Below are 17,222 nucleotides of genomic sequence, written 5' to 3' on the forward strand. Positions count from 1 at the left end.
TTGTATTTCAATTATATATACTGTATATTATATCTATTATATTATGTCTTCAGGCTCTGTCAGAGAGGAGCGACAGGAGGCCTCCAGAGAGCAGGGCCCTCTGGCTGACCTGCAGGCCCAGGATGAGCAGCCTTGCTGGGGCTCGGCCCGCCGCAGGGAGGCCGCGGTGGAGGCGGAGGATATTAGGCGTGTAGCTCAACGGCTGACGTTCATCGGAGACCAGATCAACACCACCGTTCTCTTTGTAGCGTGAGTACGGACGGCTAACACTGCACTCCTCATTGCCCTTTAAACAGAGTTAGTTTTATCGGTGAAACAACAAGTTGGTTGAACGTCTGGTCGTGTTTCGTAATGTGAGTGTTATCGCTGTGTGGCCGTGGGTGTGGTTGTGGTTGTGAGCCATGAAAATATGCAAATCAGGGATAGATATGAAACCTCATTCAATGTTCTTTTTACTTCTCTTCTTATATGTTCTGTCTCTGTCTCTCTAGCTCTCTCGCGCTCTCTCTGATTCTCTCTTGTCTCACTCCCACTCTCTCTCTCTCTCTCTCTCTCTCTCTCTCTCTCTCTCTCTCTCTCTCTCTCTCTCTCTCTCTCGCTCTCTCTCTCTCTCTCCCTCCCTCTCTCTCTCTCTCTCTCTCTCTCTCTCTCCTCTCTCCTCTCTCTCTATCTCTCTCTCTCTCTCTCGCTCTCTCTCTCTCTCTCTCTCTCTCTCTCTCTCTCTCTTGCTCGCCCCCGTTCTCCAGAAGTTATAGCCCCCCTCCCCTCCCCTCCATCCTCCATCCAGCCCCCCCCGCCTAGATCCTCCCTGCCTCCCCCCTCCCTCACCCATCCTCTCACATAAAGGTGACATCATCTAGCCTTGGCTCTACCCACACACCCAGACACACGCACAACCACACACACACACACACACGCCCGCACGCACGCACGCACACACACACACACACACACACACACAGAGACAGACACACACACACACACACACAAAAACAAGCACACACACACACACCCACAGACAGACAGACAGACAGACAGACAGACAGACAGACAGACAGACAGACAGACAGACACACACACACACACACACACACACACTACCCTGTTTGCATTTGTAGCAGGTTGTAGGGGTATTACTGAAACACACACACACACACACACACACACACCACACACACACACACACACACACACACACACACACACACACACACACACACACAACGTTTCGTTAGTTAACGTTAGTTAACACTGTTCATATTTTTTTCTATCATTATCCAAAATGTACTCCTTGAATGTGGTCTGTATCATATTGTGGGCTAATGACTCTCTCTCTCTCTCCTCTCTCTCTCTCTCTCTCTCTCTCTCTCTCTCTCTCCCTCTCCCTCTCCCTCTCCTCTCTCTCTCTCTCTCTCTCTCCTCTCTCTCTCTCCTCTCTCTCTCTCTCTCTCTCTCTCTTCAGGATGCTGCCCCCAGTGGAGACACTTCAGAACGTGCGTCCACCTTCTCAACTTTGTCTCCCAGGCATTCAACAACCTCTACCACTTCAGATAGGACACCCTTTACCCGTTACCATGGATACCCCCCCCCCCCCCCTCCTGATTGGCTTCCCTTTTGTTGGATGGATCCGGCAGTGGAACAGTTTCAGTGCCACTGGCCTTGAGACTCCGGTCCTAAGCCACCCTACGGGGACTCCTCTTGGCGGACTGGGGGGGATCCTTCCCATAACGAAGGGTCTGGGACTGCTGGCCCAGACTGGAACCGCGGCCGTGGTTCTGTACATTCTGTAAATGTGTTGGCTTTCTTCTGTTGTGTTCACTGGCTTTTTGGTTGCCTTGCATTTTGTTTTGAGGGACGTAGCTTCTTGTGTAGCAATGTGTGTGCGCGAGTGACTCTTATGTGTGGAGGACTGATATCTGAGTTTATAGCACTTGGAGGCTGAGGAAGGAATGCGCGCCTGAGTCACCGGCTCTGGAGAAAACCGGAGATCATTCATCCTAACGATCCTTCAAGCCCATCGCACGACCGTGCCTTCCTACAAGACGTAACGTGCACACAATCTCCCATTTGAATTTGACAATCGCAACCTCATCCCCGCTAGTGGATGAGAGTGGCTAACGCTAGCTGCAGTGAGCAGCTAGCGTTCAAGATAGCTGTTAATGCCTATATTGCAGAGACAGAGTACTGCAATCTGAAGCCACCAGAAAGCCTGTGGAAATGATGGGATCAGGAGTCAGGACTACCTGACGCATACACACACACATACAAACACATACACACACACACACATACACACACACAAACACTGGCGCGCACACAAACACACACATACATGTGGTAAATGATGGTGTTTGTGCACACTGTAGAGGATGGTGCCAGTATTTTCTCAGAGATTTGGATATTAGCCAGTTAATTTAGAAGCTTTTTGAAGGATCGGTTTTTGAGCTAAGAATCAACTTGAAAGTCGTTAAAGCGAATTCAATGGTTGTGTTCGAGTTCTGAGACACCTGCAGCTCATGCAGTTTATGTTATGTTTTGGACTGCATCGTGGAAACAGTAGAGCCAGATTACAAGAGTTGAATCCAGTGGATTTGAACATTTCCTGAGAGTAAAAAGATATATATCAATCGATTTATAAAGATATGATTTGGATTTATATATAGATATGAAATGGATCGATATAGATATGATTTAGATCTTTTGAAAAGGTATCAATTGATGAACTGAATGATCCCTTACATTTTGTGCAAAAAAAAACAACGTGTTTATATCAGGACCATTATTTATTTTGAAAAGGAGTTTTGCCTTGTTTATGTTTTTCTACGTTTGTTTTTTTAACTTTCGTATAATGAATAATTTATTTGTTCCTTTACATTCCAGATTACGTTTCTATTTAAAATGTTTATTTTCAATAATGTAACAATAATCCTCTCCCATAATTGTCTAAACTCCTTTACAATTTGAATCAATTTGAATCAAAATGCTGTTATAGTTTTGATGATCGGTTTCTGTTCGGGCAGGCCTACGCTGCTAGGTTCAAGTTGGCTCGGTCAGCCCCTCATCTTCTGTTTAGAGCCCCCGCTCAACTATCAGACATTATTCAGCCGTCAGGAAGCTTTCATTTGGTTTCTTTCTGTCTAATAACCACTGTCACTGCCAGACCCAAATGTCATGAAATCTGAGTCCTTTGTATCTTTCTCTTCGGGCCTTATGTGTTCTCGTGTGTTGGTTCTCAGTTCACTGTTCTCCTGTTAGCATTTCAAACAGTTATGTTGTGTATTGTCCTGCGCAGCTACAAACACGCAGTTTTGTTAGACAACAGCGGCATATACATTTTTCTAAATACTTCAAATGGTTGTGTTTGACAATATTCCATGGTATTTTACTGGGCAAAAAAAAAGGACGAGGCACTTCCGAACATTTCCGGTAGACTTCCTGTAGTGGAACGTAACGTCCTGTGGTCCTGTCTTTGACTTCCTTGTTGAACAGTGCACTTCCTGGTTACGAGGCTGAAGTTTTGCTGGTCAGCCTGCAGCCCTGCACCAATGGTTTCAGTGCAGTGTATATTTCTGTTTTCTACATGAATTTTGTACTTATTTTCATTTCACTTTTTTATATAATAAAGATACGTTGATATACATATCTTGTTCTTTCTGCCTCTTAAGTGTGTGTGTGTGTGTGTGTGTGTGTTCGTGTGTCAATATGTGTGTGTGTGTGTGTGTGGCAGGCGTGTGTACATAGTGAACATTGTTGTGTGTGTCACCACGACGCCCATCAGCAAAGGTGAACCCAGTTCAGCTCCAAGAATGAGGGCTGTGTGTGTGTGTGTGCGTGTGCGTGTGTGTATGTGTGTGTGTGTATATATGATGGCTTAATTCGAGAAGACCACTTCCAACTGATAAGTGGAGATAACTTGACCACACACACACACACACGCACACACACACACACACACACACACACACACACACACACGCACACACACGCAGCGACACGGTGATGGCTAGTGTGCTGACAGTAAGACAGTAGTCCAATGCTTCCACAGTGTGGATGGAGGAAGCTGGAAACTTGTATTGACGTGACCTTGGCTGCAGACAGCCGGACCCCATGAGCTTTTGAATAATGAATGCCCATGCCCCTATAAGCTCTGCCTTAAGGCCACACTTGTCTCCCATGGCCGGACTGCTGGGTCTGGGTTACTGTGAAACCAACTGGAACTCCACCAACGACGTGGGAAAGCCAGCTCCAGAAAGTTCTGGAACAGGTTCTGTAACTGACATGAACTAATCAAATCATGTTTTTCCCGCACACAAAATATTCTGCATCTGTTGGACCATCCTAGTAGGCCCTGATTGGTTGAAGGTATAGCTAGAAGGTCTGTGATGCTAAGAAGAAGGTCAAAACAGAGAGTAGGTGGATCGAAGAATCCAGGCAAACGATAACAGACCCAATAGGGAGAGCGAGTGAGAGAGCACGAGAGAGAGAGTGGAGTACCAAGAGAGACAGGGGAAAGAGAGAGAGAGAAGGATAAGAGCAGGAGCGATAGAGTAAGAGAGGGGGCATCAGAGAGAGAGAGAGAGAGAGAGAGAGAGAGAGAGAGAGAGAGAGTCAGTCAGAGAACACATTGAAGATAATCTGTAATAGAGAAAGCAAGCATCAAGGAGCAAGAGAGGAGCGAGATAGATACAGGCAGCAAGAAATAGGTGGAAAGGAGGGGGATACATGAGGAAAGGAAAGGGTGACAGGAGGATAAGAGAGAGAAACAGGAGGGCAGGAGAGAGGAAGGAGAGGAGCAATTACAGAGCAGCCATTAGGCCCCACTGTGTTGAGAGGGAAAGCTTCAAATTGTGTGTGTGTGTGTGTTTGTTTGTTTTACAGATAAGGGTTTTGGTTTAATTAGGGCAGCGGTACAGGCATCCCTAATTAATCTTCTCTCCTAATCCCAGGAAGAGAGCAGAGGCCCACGGTCCCCTCACACACTGTGTTCCCCCCTTAAAAAGCATTGAAATCATCTTCGTTTTTCAGCTCGGGTCAGATCAGTTTGATTTTAATCCTTTTGTTGGGTTGTATTTTAAATCGACCATTTACCCTGGGCTACAACAAGCTCTGCAGTCTGGCCCGCCTCCTCCATCAGACGATCTCTCCCTCTTCATCATGTTGTTCAGGCCCAGACAGCCGTGGCTAGCCCCTTCCTCACTCAAAGTGGTGAGGCCGGTGAAACAGGTTCAACCAGGCCATCCCGCAAGGGCGTGAGGTAGAAAGAGCAGCCAAGCATCCCGACTGCGACAACAATACCCTCAATGTCGGGCGAAGAGATGTCTGATACATCCTGTTGGAGCCATGGGGGGTGTCTGTTTGAGTGGACCAGTCGCATTCAAATAAGACACGATGACAACCTGTCCTTCACTCGGGTGTTGTGTTCAACAGCACACTTTGATGTAACAACCACCATAGCTATCTCGCTGTAACTCCTCCCTGTCATGACTGTACTCATACTTTCATAGAAAAACAATACAAGACTTTACATTAATGACCGGTGACACGAGAGACCACTGAGTTCCAAAAAATGCTTTTATTAGAAAAAAGGTACAAATGACAACGTGTACGCGTGTGATCAAACGGGTCCCACGAGCAGACTGTCTGGAAAGGAGACGACCAGACGCAGAAACGTGGAACAAACGAGGATATAAACCGTCCTACAAAAAAAATTGTCTTCTTGAAAGAGTCGCCATCGTCCGCGACAGCATGCGTCTCTCTCGACGATCACTGGGGGCCGAAGTAGTCGACCACACCATTGCCTTTGCGACCATCGAAGAAGAAGATGTTCTTGTGCGGCGCGTCTCTCTGGGAAAGGGCCTGGGGAGGGAGGGAGGGAGGGAGAGAAAGAGGGAGGGAGAGAAAGAGGGAGGGAGGGAGGGAGAGAAAGAGGGAGGGAGGGAGGGAGAGAGAGAAAGAGGGAGGGAGGGACGGAGGGAAGAAGGGAGGGAGGGAGAGAAAGAGGGAGGGAGGGACAGAGGGAAGAAGGGAGGGAGGGAGAGAAAGAGGGAGGGAGGGAGGGAGAGAGAGATTAAGCCGTAGCCTCAAAGTAGAATTAGATTTGACCTAATCAATAAAAACACTTTAACTCAATAGAATTCTTCCACAGTTCTGAGGTTGGCAGCTGTGCTCAGACCCTGGATGAGGGGCACAACAGCAGGACAGGCAGAGCCCCCGTCTGCCCACACAGCCTGTGATCTCAGACCAGACGCTGCCCAGAGCTGTGACCAGGCGTCAACGGAGGCTTTAAACTTACATCAGTAACCCAACGTGGCTTCAACAACAGGATCAAGCTGAGCAAGCTTGTCTGCAATCACACACACGCACGCGTACAACAAGTGTGTGTGTGTGTGTGTGTGAGGGGGAGCAAGTAGCAATCTGGCCAGCGAGACGTCAGTTGCAGTCGGTTTCATCATCGCAAGCGAGACAGCTAGTTGGCCTTGTGCCAAGAGAACACACACACACACACAGCTGGGGGCTATACTCATGTTCTCTCTAGGTGAACTGAGTTCATCACAGGGATCTCTAATCTAGTTTGGTGTTCGAAAGGGAAACTTCCTGTGATTTTATTGAGGTAATGAATTCATTTATAGTGAGATTGGCAACAGTTCTTTTCTGCTTCTGGGATTGATGCTTGGAATATCAGATCACACTTAGGTAAACAGCTTCAACAAGTGCTTTAATTACTACTGATTAGCACTGCTTAAACCAAGTAATGTGAATGCAATATATCACAAGATCCAAGGGGATTTACGCTTCTGATTATTGGTGGTGCCGCACAAGACTGAGAATGAGTGTGATGTGATGCGTCATGTGCCTTATTTGGGACTTACCTTGACGACTTCCTGTCCCAGGACTCCGCCCACCACGGCACAGACCGGGGCCATCTCAGAGAAACAGTAGCTGTGCGAAGAACACACACAAGTTTTCCCATTGGATCAACTTGATTCGTTTGGAACATTGGAGGCCAAGCCAGACATATGTTGGCCGTGAAAAGCAGATTAAAGTGTTAGGATCGATTTCCTGAGGCTAGCCGTTATTAAATCCACCCTTTACAGCTCGGGCACACAAACAAAATTATTCATCAAAAAAAGTCTGGGATATTGACAACAATCGAAAGGACCACAACGAATCCAACCATCGCATTAGACCCACCCTTCTTAAGAAAAAACTATTATTGACCCTAAAGTGCTTTCTGAACGGCTGAAATTGTGTCAGCTAAAGTCACATGCTAGCAAATGTAAGTGACACAGGGGTTGACGTGATATCGCTTAAGTTTTGCGATTGGACTTTAGCGTTAGGTTACTCCTTCAATGATTTACTTGAATGCCGGAGGGGGGGGGGGGGGGGGGGGGGGGTGTTTACCTGACAAAGTCGTCGCTGAGCAGCTCTCTGTTCAGCCCCATGGACTCCAGCACGTCGTCTCGAATCTGGCGCAGCAGCTGGCCGTCCTCCCCCGAGGACTGGGGGGCGGGGTCGCGACCTTTGTCCGTGCGGAACTTCAGCAGAACTGCAGAGGCCGCAGAAAGGGGCGGGAACAGGACGAGAGGGGGAGTCGAGAATGTTTTAGTAGAATGAAAGTGGGTACCCATGTTGTGCGAACAATGTTTTAGTTATTGGGACAAATTAAGTGACATGGCTGTATGGCCCGGAGTACCTCGTCTAACACACACACACACACACACACACACACACACACACACACACACACACACACACACACACACACACACACACACACACACACACACACACACACACACACACACACACACACACACACACACACACACACACACACACAGCAACTGTTTGAAGCAGATGAACAGATACTCTGAAATCCGTGTGTGCGTGCGTGTGTGTGTGAAACTTGTGGTCGTCTGATTTCTGCGAATCTGATGAGGAGGTGCTCAATTCTTTGAGATCGACTAAATGTTCTGAGAAGTGATTTAGGCTCAGATTATAAATTGTTACTCGTCAGTTGTCAATTGTATGATGTCTCTCAGCAGGATAGGTGAGTTTTGAACGGTGGTTTGTGGAAATCAGAGCCTTATGTTATTTTATAATATCAGTTACATCTCATCACTAATTATACTTTCAGAACGAGTGAATCCCGCTAGAACACACACACTTCCTGTTTCGGGGCGATATTAACAAAAGCCACATGAGAAAAAAAAAAGTTCCTCCCACGGACATTTCCAGCACGCGTACACACACGGCGTGCAAACATTATTTCCACATTATGACCTGCTATCAGTGCATCTGCCAGTCATAGAGAGTCACAGACTGGCACGGGGAAATCATCTCAGCTCTGATTTGAAACACAACAGTAGGTGGATGGAACAGGCACCGGTATCTGATCGTCTGTGTGTGTTTGGTCTGGCGGGTAAAGGAAGAAGCAAAAGAGCCAACCGGCTTAACATCACATTCAAAAGACAATCAGAAAAGGGGAAGGGAAAAACGTGCACGGCGCTCGTCTATTCTGTTCCACCATTTCAAGATGATATCTGCAAATGAAGGACATAAAAACTAGCATGCAAAGAGTGTAGAAACGAAAAACAACAACCCACTGTGCGTGCGCGCATCTTTAGCTTACAAACCCCACAGGACTGATTATGCAAATCGTTTTGACCTAGCCGCAGGGTAAAAAAAGAACAGAAAAAGACAAAAACAGCCCTGTGTTCCTTGCCCTCCATCTCACATCTCTTTGTTCTGCGGCTTTGGTCATGAGACAGGAAGCAGTTGTGTTACCAGGAAGTAGAGCTTCCTCCGCACCGCAACGACACCTCTATTAATAGAAAAGTCTATCCTAATAATAATATCAAAGTTACATAGCCTTCTTTTTAAACTAGTTAAGTGGATATGCTTTTTATATATTCTCACACGAAAGAGATAGCTCGCCTTCCTACCCCAGCTGAAAGGCATCGTGTCAGATAGCTTTTCAAATGTTCTTGTAGCCAAGACACAATTCCTCCATGATAGTAAAAGGTTGCTAGTTCGATCCCCAGCTCCTCCTAGCTGAGTGTTGATGTGTCCCTTAGCAAGACACTTAACCCTAACTGCTCCTGACGAGCTGGCTGTCGCCTTGCATGGTTGACTCTGCTGTCGGTGTGTCAATGTGTGTATTAACCGATGTAAGTCGGTTTGGATAATAGCATCTGCTAAATGTCCTTAATTGTAATTGTAGCGTTAACCCGCCATTAAAGAACCTTGTACACCCATAGTTAGCACGGAGATGCTTGGTAAATGCCGGCTGTGAGTGCACCAGGTCATGGCCATTCGGGTGCAAATAAACACTTCAAATCCAGTTTTATTTACATCTCTTAACCCCACGCCTGTTCTGCTGCCCACCTTGTTGTCTGTGGAAAGTAAACTTTCGCAACTTAAAAAAAGAAGTGACCTTAAAAGGTGTCTGGACACATGCCAGCTGTGCCATGACACAGGGGGCGACGTTTCACTTCCTGGACATCTGGGGTCCAATCAGCTGGTCCGATCGTGGGGCACATTTGGCAGACCGTGGCGAGGCGGTGGCGGTGGGAAGCGTCACGCTCCAGCATGCGCGTGTGCGTGCGGCTGCAGGAGCAGGTGGAGACAACACCACAACAACAACAACCACCACCACCACCACACCCATCGCCTCGCTAAAAAAAGGTCGCCTGACCAAAAATAAACCCTGAAACCGGAAGAGGAGCGTTCACGGTCTGTTATTAGTCTCTACATTTAAACCAGAGAGGTCTGCAGACATGTATGTGGTGTAGACAGGTGTAGCTGATCTCCTTCTACTGATGTTATTTGAATAGCTTTCAGAACCTCGTTGTTTTGATGATGATCTTAATGCTGAAATATCTTTCTCAAACAGAGACTTCCTGAAGCACCTTCAACCTTTGTGTTCTGGAAACACATGATCTTAGAATTCCTCGCGCCGATGCCAGGCAGGGAATACGCTGGGGTTTTTGATTTGAGTCTCATTCGTCACACATCATACTACAGATGACGGAGAGATTCACAGGTTCAATCTCAGTGGGAGGTATAAGAATACAGAATATACAATCTGTTCCACTGCGGTGACGCCATAATCCTGGCGTGGGTTTCTGTGTGTAACCACACTAGTGGAGTCATATAATGATGCCTTGTCGATTACAGCTGTTGGCAAATCATTTGACAACTTGCTCCACTGAAGCAGCCTTGTTCTCCATATGTGGGCGTCTTCGTACCGTGGAGGAGGAAGTAATCCACAGGCGTGCGCTTTAAACCCGCCTTGGCCTTCTCCGTTGTCCAATCCACCTCCAGCGCCTCCTTCAGGGAGCAAAAGCTGGCCGTCTGATTGGACACAGGGCAGGAAGGAAAGACAAGGAAAATTTGTCAGGAATGAAAGAATACCGCAGTGTGTAGTTGGAATGTAACTGTATGAAATGTAAATGCACTTTGTGCATCTGCTTGAGAGTGCTGTATAAGGTTTATTGCATTATTATTTCAGAAGCACGCACACGCACACACACTACCTTTTTGACCATTGTGGTCTCGTTGGGGTCGACCTTGGCCTTCTTGGCTTTGGGTCCGTCGTTGGAGTCCCCGGAGGGCTTTACCATTTTGGGCTTCTCTCTACAGAGGTGGAGAGTTGGTGGAGGAAGGAAATGATGGTGTAACGAGTTGGGCAACTCCTGCGTGAAAACTTAATGTTGGCAACAGAGCATGCATGATTAACCACTGCCTTTGACAGAGACTCATTGTTTACAGACTTTACATTGATCTTTCCCCCATTCCTTTGTTTATTGATATTAATTCAGATGAACTGAATGCCAAGACGGGTTACTCAGAGCAATGCAAAAATCGTGCCCCACACACACACACACACACACACACACACACACACACACACACACACACACACACACACACACACACACACACACACACACACACACACACACACACACACACACACACACACACACACACACACACACGGTTGAAGCAGACGGACTCACTCGACGTAGTTGTAGTCCGGCCCGAGGTCCGAGAACATGTAACCGTAGTAACCGTACACGTTCCCGCAGAACACCTTGATGTTGTGTTTGGAGCAGAGCTGGTCCAGGCGCACCATCAGGTCCCGAGAACAACACGTCAGACACACCTACAGGGACGGGTGGAGGGTTATTCGTCTGGCCTCCTGCTGTTTTTCCCCCTTCAGAGCCTGGTCGCTGACCCCGGCTGTGACCCGCAGACACTTTTTCCCTGCCCTCATGCCCCTCCCTGCCTGGTTCCTTTCTCTGACCCAAACACCTGCCAAACACCTGTCTCACATCCGTTCACTATACTTGAGTTTATCATCTATTTAAGTGTATTCACCTTCATACAACTACGATTAGGGCATTTAGCCGACGCCTTTATCCAAAGCGACTTACATCGGTTAATACACACATTGACACACCGACGGCAGAGTCAACCATGCAAGGCGACAGCCAGCTCGTCAGGAGCAGTTAGGGTTAAGTGTCTTGCTAAGGGACACATCAACACTCAGCTAGGAGGAGCTGGGGATCGAACTGGCAACCTTTCGGTTACAAGACAACTGCTCTACCTCCTGTTCTCATCCTCCTCCCTGCCAGACCTCTCTCTCTATCCCGCTTTCTGTTCTTAAGCAATTGAACAACAGAGCAACTGAGTGGTTGCCGGTATTATCATCAACTTTAGTCCAACAACAGATCCCCGTCTCTGACCCCCACATTAAGTAGATTCAATGTATGCCCCTCAGACCATCAGTTCACGGGCCCATCTTGCCCAGGTATCACATCACACCCAGACAATTGTTCAACCTAGAGAGGGAGTAGGCGGTTTGTGAGTGGATTGATTTTAATAACAGTAACCCAATAGGACCTAGTTCGTTACACCTTTTAAGTATCATGAAGCTAATGATTGGAGGTAACCGAGAGCGCCACCCTTGTTATGTGCTTTATTATACTGTGTTTTGCGATGAATTGAACACATTAATCATGGGAAGAATCATGGGAACAATGATGGGACTGAAAGAAAATGGAAGAATAAGCAGAGAAGTTTGGTAACCAGAGAAGGACTCTGGTGATAGTTTTGGGTATCTTGCTTGAGCCCAGGAATAAAGTGTGACAAAGTATTGACTCTGCTTTTGTTTCGGAAGAAAAGCGTTTCGAAACTTTTGAGCCTTTTATTTGAACAAACGTCCTCATTTGGCCGAGCTAGCCAGGGGTCTAGAAGAGAACCACAAGGAACCCAGATTGTTTTGACGGCAGACAGAGTTGCCGATGACTTCCTGGTGATGACCCAACCCGATGGCTCCACTGATAACTCCTTACGACGAACAATAAGCCGTCATGTGATCCACCATACACACATCTGGCCTGTTATCTCTTTAACAGGTCCTAACCCCACTGTGTGGCAAAAAGCCATTCAACGGTCGTTAAGGTTTGACAATTAACGTTAGATAATCATTTACCTTAATAAAAATGAACCTAGAAGGGAGCAACAACAAAATATATACAATTAAGAACAACCACAGGCATTAAGCGTGCGATTATCATTGTTAGATCACGCATGCGACTAAACATTTGAGAGAGAGACTAAAACTGAAGCGCCACCACTGAGACCAGCTTGTTTACCCAAGGTGCCGGGCCGGCCAAGGCGGTCACCAGAGGGTGGGGCGGCTAGGCACAGACCATCATGATTGCTGAGACAACGCCAACTTTTCCCCATTGTCAACAAGGGCGCTTGGTAAGGGCGCTGGCTGTGTCTTATCCAACCGAGGCAGAGACCGCCCCAACAGCCGTGTGTGTGTCCTTTGATAAAGATGCACTAGGACGGTCAGGCTGACCCCCACCTTCAGTCAACAAACCTCATCAACATGGCCAATGCGTGAACCATGTGCTAGGGCCGTGCCGGCGTCATCTTTGACTTGCATCATCTAGAGATGAGCTCAGAGCCCGCCCACCCAAACACCATGGCTGCACTACACTTTACTTAGATCAAGCGCTTTCCATCTAAGCTTATTTTCTTTCGTCCTTTCTTTCTTTTTTGTTGTTGAATGAATGTGGATGAGGACCAGGGGTGCCAGTTCACGTAAAATACGTTTTTTGTGCTCTGAGGTCAACTGTGTTTGAGAGGAACTAGGGAACAACACACACACACACACACACACACACACACACACACACACACACACACACACACACACACACACACACACACACACACACACACACACACACACACACACACACACACACACACACACACACACACACACACGTTCATGCCCTATAATTGGGGGATGTGGTTTAACATATCGGATCGTTTCCTGAAAGAAGCAGACAAAGTGTGTGAACTGCTGAACTCACCTCGGTCAGTGCAGACCATCCTGGTAGACAACACGGCACCAATGTTCCTCATCATATCACACATTGTGTGTGCTAGTATGCAGCTTTTCATCAGCTGGGTTCATGAACGACTTGGTATTGTAAGTAAGTACCCAGATGGATAGCATGGCAACCTAGCGTCCTGTATACTTACAAGCACCCAGATGGTCTTTGTTTATCTGCTGCACATAATTGGGATACTTCTATAAAAATACTTTTTTTTTTTAGCACTCCAAAAGCTTCTTTGAACCTCGTCCATGTCCTGCTGACACACACACACACACACACACACACACACACACACACACACACACACACACACAATAATAAATCTCTAATTTCCAGTTAAAACAGTCTCAGCCTGCTCCCCCCCCCCCCCCCCTCCCTCCTCAAACCCTTTTCTCCCTCCTCACTCAATCCCAATCTCCCAAATGATCCCTTCCTCCCTCTTCTTCTCTCCCCCTCTGACTCGCTGCCTCCTCCAACCTTCCTTGTCTTCCTCCCTCTCTCGGACCCCCCCCCCCAGGCCAGACAGAGTAGCGGGGAAGAAACTCGGGCATTGCAACCCTTTCAACTGATTTCAAACACAAGCTAGCGCTGCTTTCATGTGTTCCCGAGCCAGACACCGTGCTAGTCACAGCCAGACAGCCAGGCCGTCTGCTTTCCAATACTCGTTTTTCTCTGCTTACCCTTTGTTAGCTTTCTATATAAAGTAATAGTGGTGTGGGATCTTATAAAGTTGTCTTCTTGTAGGTTCTTATAAGATATGATCTGTTATAATAATAATAATAATAATACATTTAATTTAGAGGCGCCTTTCAAGACACCCAAGGTCACCTTACAGAGCATATAGTCATCATTCATCATCTATGTAGTCATCTATGTAAAACAGACTAGGAATAAAAGGAAAACAGAGGTTAAACATGAAGAATAATAATAATTAATAACACTCAAAGACGCCTAAAGTGAAGGGGGGACCTCACTAACCACCACCAATATGTAGCACCCACTTGGGTGATGCACGGCAGCCAATCGGTGCCAGAACGCTCACTACACACCAGCTTGAGGTGGAGAGTTAGGGATGAGGTGGAGAGTGAGGGAAAAGAACATTTAAACACTATCGACCATATTTAAACACTATCGACCATATTTAAACATTATCGATCACATTTAAACAATATCGACCACATGTAAACACTATCGACCACATTTAAACACTATGGACCACATGTAAACACTATGGACCACACGTAAACCCTATCGACCACATTTAAACACTATCGCCCACATTTAAACACTATCGCCCACATTTAAACACTATGGACCACATTTAAACACTATGGACCACATGTAAACCCTATCGACCACATGTAAACCCTATCGACCATATATAAACACTATCGACCACATTTAAACATGTAAACCCTATCGACCACATTTAAACCCTATCGACCACATTTAAAAAACTATCGACCACAATTAAACACTATCGACCACATTTAAACATGTAAACCCTATGAGTTATGAGTGTGAAGACCACACGTTGAAATAATACAATGGTGCTGATCAAATTGAAATGGGAAAGGCAATTATGAGGACAAATATTAATGACGTTCATGTATTTTTGGTACATGAATGTCAGTAGTGATGCCCCATTTTGAGGCCAATATTAACAAACAAAATAGTACTTTAACAATCTACTAATATTATCTACTAATACTAAGTTAAATAATAAAATAAATAAAAAATCCCTGCTGTTGCACAAGCAATGTTTGAACCACATCACCAATGTATGAACACAAAACAAGTACAGTGATTATTTTCCAACTAGATTGTGTACACCAGGCACTTAAGCAAGCAACATAGATTAAACAGTGCGATAAGGGCACCACCTAGTGGTCATATTACATATTGCAAAGATAAGTATGGAGGTTTTCAAAAGCCTGTTAGAAATAGCTATATCCTGAATTACCCGAAATACTGGTACCACTGGTATCCTGATATACCAAAGATACTGCCTATAGCCACACATTTGATAAGCTTGTTCTCCCTATCCGCCAAAATATGCATGTTACCTCACAATTTACAACCCCACCATTCTGAACTTGGTCGATTGGCTTGTTTACAATGTGGAGTAGACACAGCCCCTACCCCCACCCTCAAATAGAACATGAGGTAGGATCCCAGCAAGGCGGATAAACTGACCGCATCAAACTGTAGGAAGAAGTCGTCGGGTTGGTCTTCAGCCCTCTCTGCCTGGGCTCGGACCTCCACCATCGGATTGAGGTACTGAGCGCGCTCCAGAGACGCCTGGGCTCGGTTCTCCCCCTGGGCCGTCACAGGAACCAGGAACTGGGCCCTGCACGACTCCTGGGACACCTGGGAGGAGGTAGGGGGATGGGGGATGGTGTCAGACCACTTTCATAATTATCTTATAAAGGGATAATACAAGTATTCATAACCAATCTGTGAATAACTTCGTGAGTATGTCCATATCAATTATATAATTGAGGGAAAGATGGTGGTGGGCTACTTTGTTACTTCGCATAAAATACATTTTCAAACGTCGTTCAATAGTAAAACAGCACATAGTGTATGTGAACATCTGTGTGTAATATACCTTTTCATGATCCAGCATCGTGAGTCCCTTCACTCCAGCCAGAATCAGATTCTTGGCCACTTCCGCCCCGAGACCACCTAAGCCCACAAGTAGCACTCGAGACCCCCGCAGTCTGGAGTAAAAAATCACAGCAAACTTGTTAACCCCAAACTGACAATAAATAAAAGTAACAAAACACAAGTTAACAGGATCAAAACATGGGGATTATTGAGTGTTAACACGTAAACAAAGAGGCACATAAAATAAGATGTGCATAGGATAAAAATATAAATTAAGGAAATGCATTACATGTATGAAAGGCAAGGTTGAATACGTTGAACCTCGATTTTATTGTTTCATTTCTTATATCATTATAATATTTAAACCTTTAATGAATAGTTGTGGATACTTTTTAAAACCGCTAGGATCCGATGGGAGGCTCAATGTTATTCACTGTTAGCATTTCAATCGTTACCTCTTTTGTGCATCTAGTCCCCATAGCCGGATCTGTCGATCGTACTGGGCAGCCTCTTCCTCGCTGATAATCGGGTCCTCCTTCGCAATCATATCAATCATTTCAGATTGTAAAACAGTTAATAATTTATGGATAATATAGGAGATTGTATATCTATTACGGTAGTTTGAATTGATGCTAAAATCCCGCTGACTTTCGGACGCTGAATGATGACGCACTGAGAGGGGCAGAAGGGCCTAGTAATCTCGCGTTGACTCCTTTATCTCGCGTCTCTTTATTCCACTGGCAGCTGCCTTTGGCTATTTGATTCCATTCAATTTCAAGTAAAATATGTATCTCAATCAAAAATGTGCAGTAACAATTTGGCCATATGGTCATGCCTCATTAAAATATTCTGCATTACTTGACCACGATCAGGCTGTTAGTGGGTTTTATTATGTATTTTGTTTCATTGTCTTTTGGTTTCGTTTCAAGCATTTTTGTAAAAGATAGGCAGGCAGTCTGTGAAACACTTATGTCCACACACCGTTCCTTAAAAAAATTAAAGGCCATTGGTTCACCCACACTTAATGAGTAGTAGGGGGGTTGTAAGTGAACCTGTGCAGTGCTTCTGCACGCGTTGTCAATCTCAGTCACCCTCTTGGAAAATAAATAAATATATACCGGTTCACTGCAGAAAGTGCCATGTCTCTACTTGAACTGTACAAGCTCTTAAACAAGCAGCGGCATA

The 17,222-nt window shown here is 45.9% G+C and overlaps 2 protein-coding genes across 2 annotated transcripts in view; one reads left to right on the plus strand and one right to left on the minus strand.

The window, feature by feature from the left end:
• Nucleotides 1-1,081, plus strand: part of LOC132474510 (facilitated trehalose transporter Tret1-like) — an 8,161-nt gene extending 7,080 nt beyond the window's left edge. The window contains exon 3 of the mRNA XM_060075271.1: nucleotides 54-1,081. Coding sequence (XP_059931254.1) covers nucleotides 54-253 — 200 coding nt within the window. The 3' untranslated portion in view covers nucleotides 254-1,081. The remainder of the gene's footprint in view (nucleotides 1-53) is intronic.
• A 4,472-nt stretch (nucleotides 1,082-5,553) lies between these two features.
• On the minus strand, nucleotides 5,554-16,726 carry sae1 (SUMO1 activating enzyme subunit 1). The gene is made up of 9 exons (XM_060075259.1): nucleotides 16,493-16,726; nucleotides 16,039-16,150; nucleotides 15,624-15,797; nucleotides 11,025-11,170; nucleotides 10,539-10,638; nucleotides 10,251-10,356; nucleotides 7,402-7,546; nucleotides 6,870-6,939; nucleotides 5,554-5,856 (listed from the first exon to the last, which is right to left on the minus strand). Exons 1-9 carry the CDS (start codon nucleotides 16,591-16,593, stop codon nucleotides 5,764-5,766), a joined length of 1,047 nt encoding a protein of 348 aa, XP_059931242.1. The 5' UTR covers nucleotides 16,594-16,726; the 3' UTR covers nucleotides 5,554-5,763.
• Nucleotides 16,727-17,222: the final 496 nt, after the last annotated feature.

Source organism: Gadus macrocephalus, chromosome 16 (genome assembly GCF_031168955.1).
Source record: "Gadus macrocephalus chromosome 16, ASM3116895v1".
NCBI lineage: Eukaryota > Metazoa > Chordata > Actinopteri > Gadiformes > Gadidae > Gadus > Gadus macrocephalus.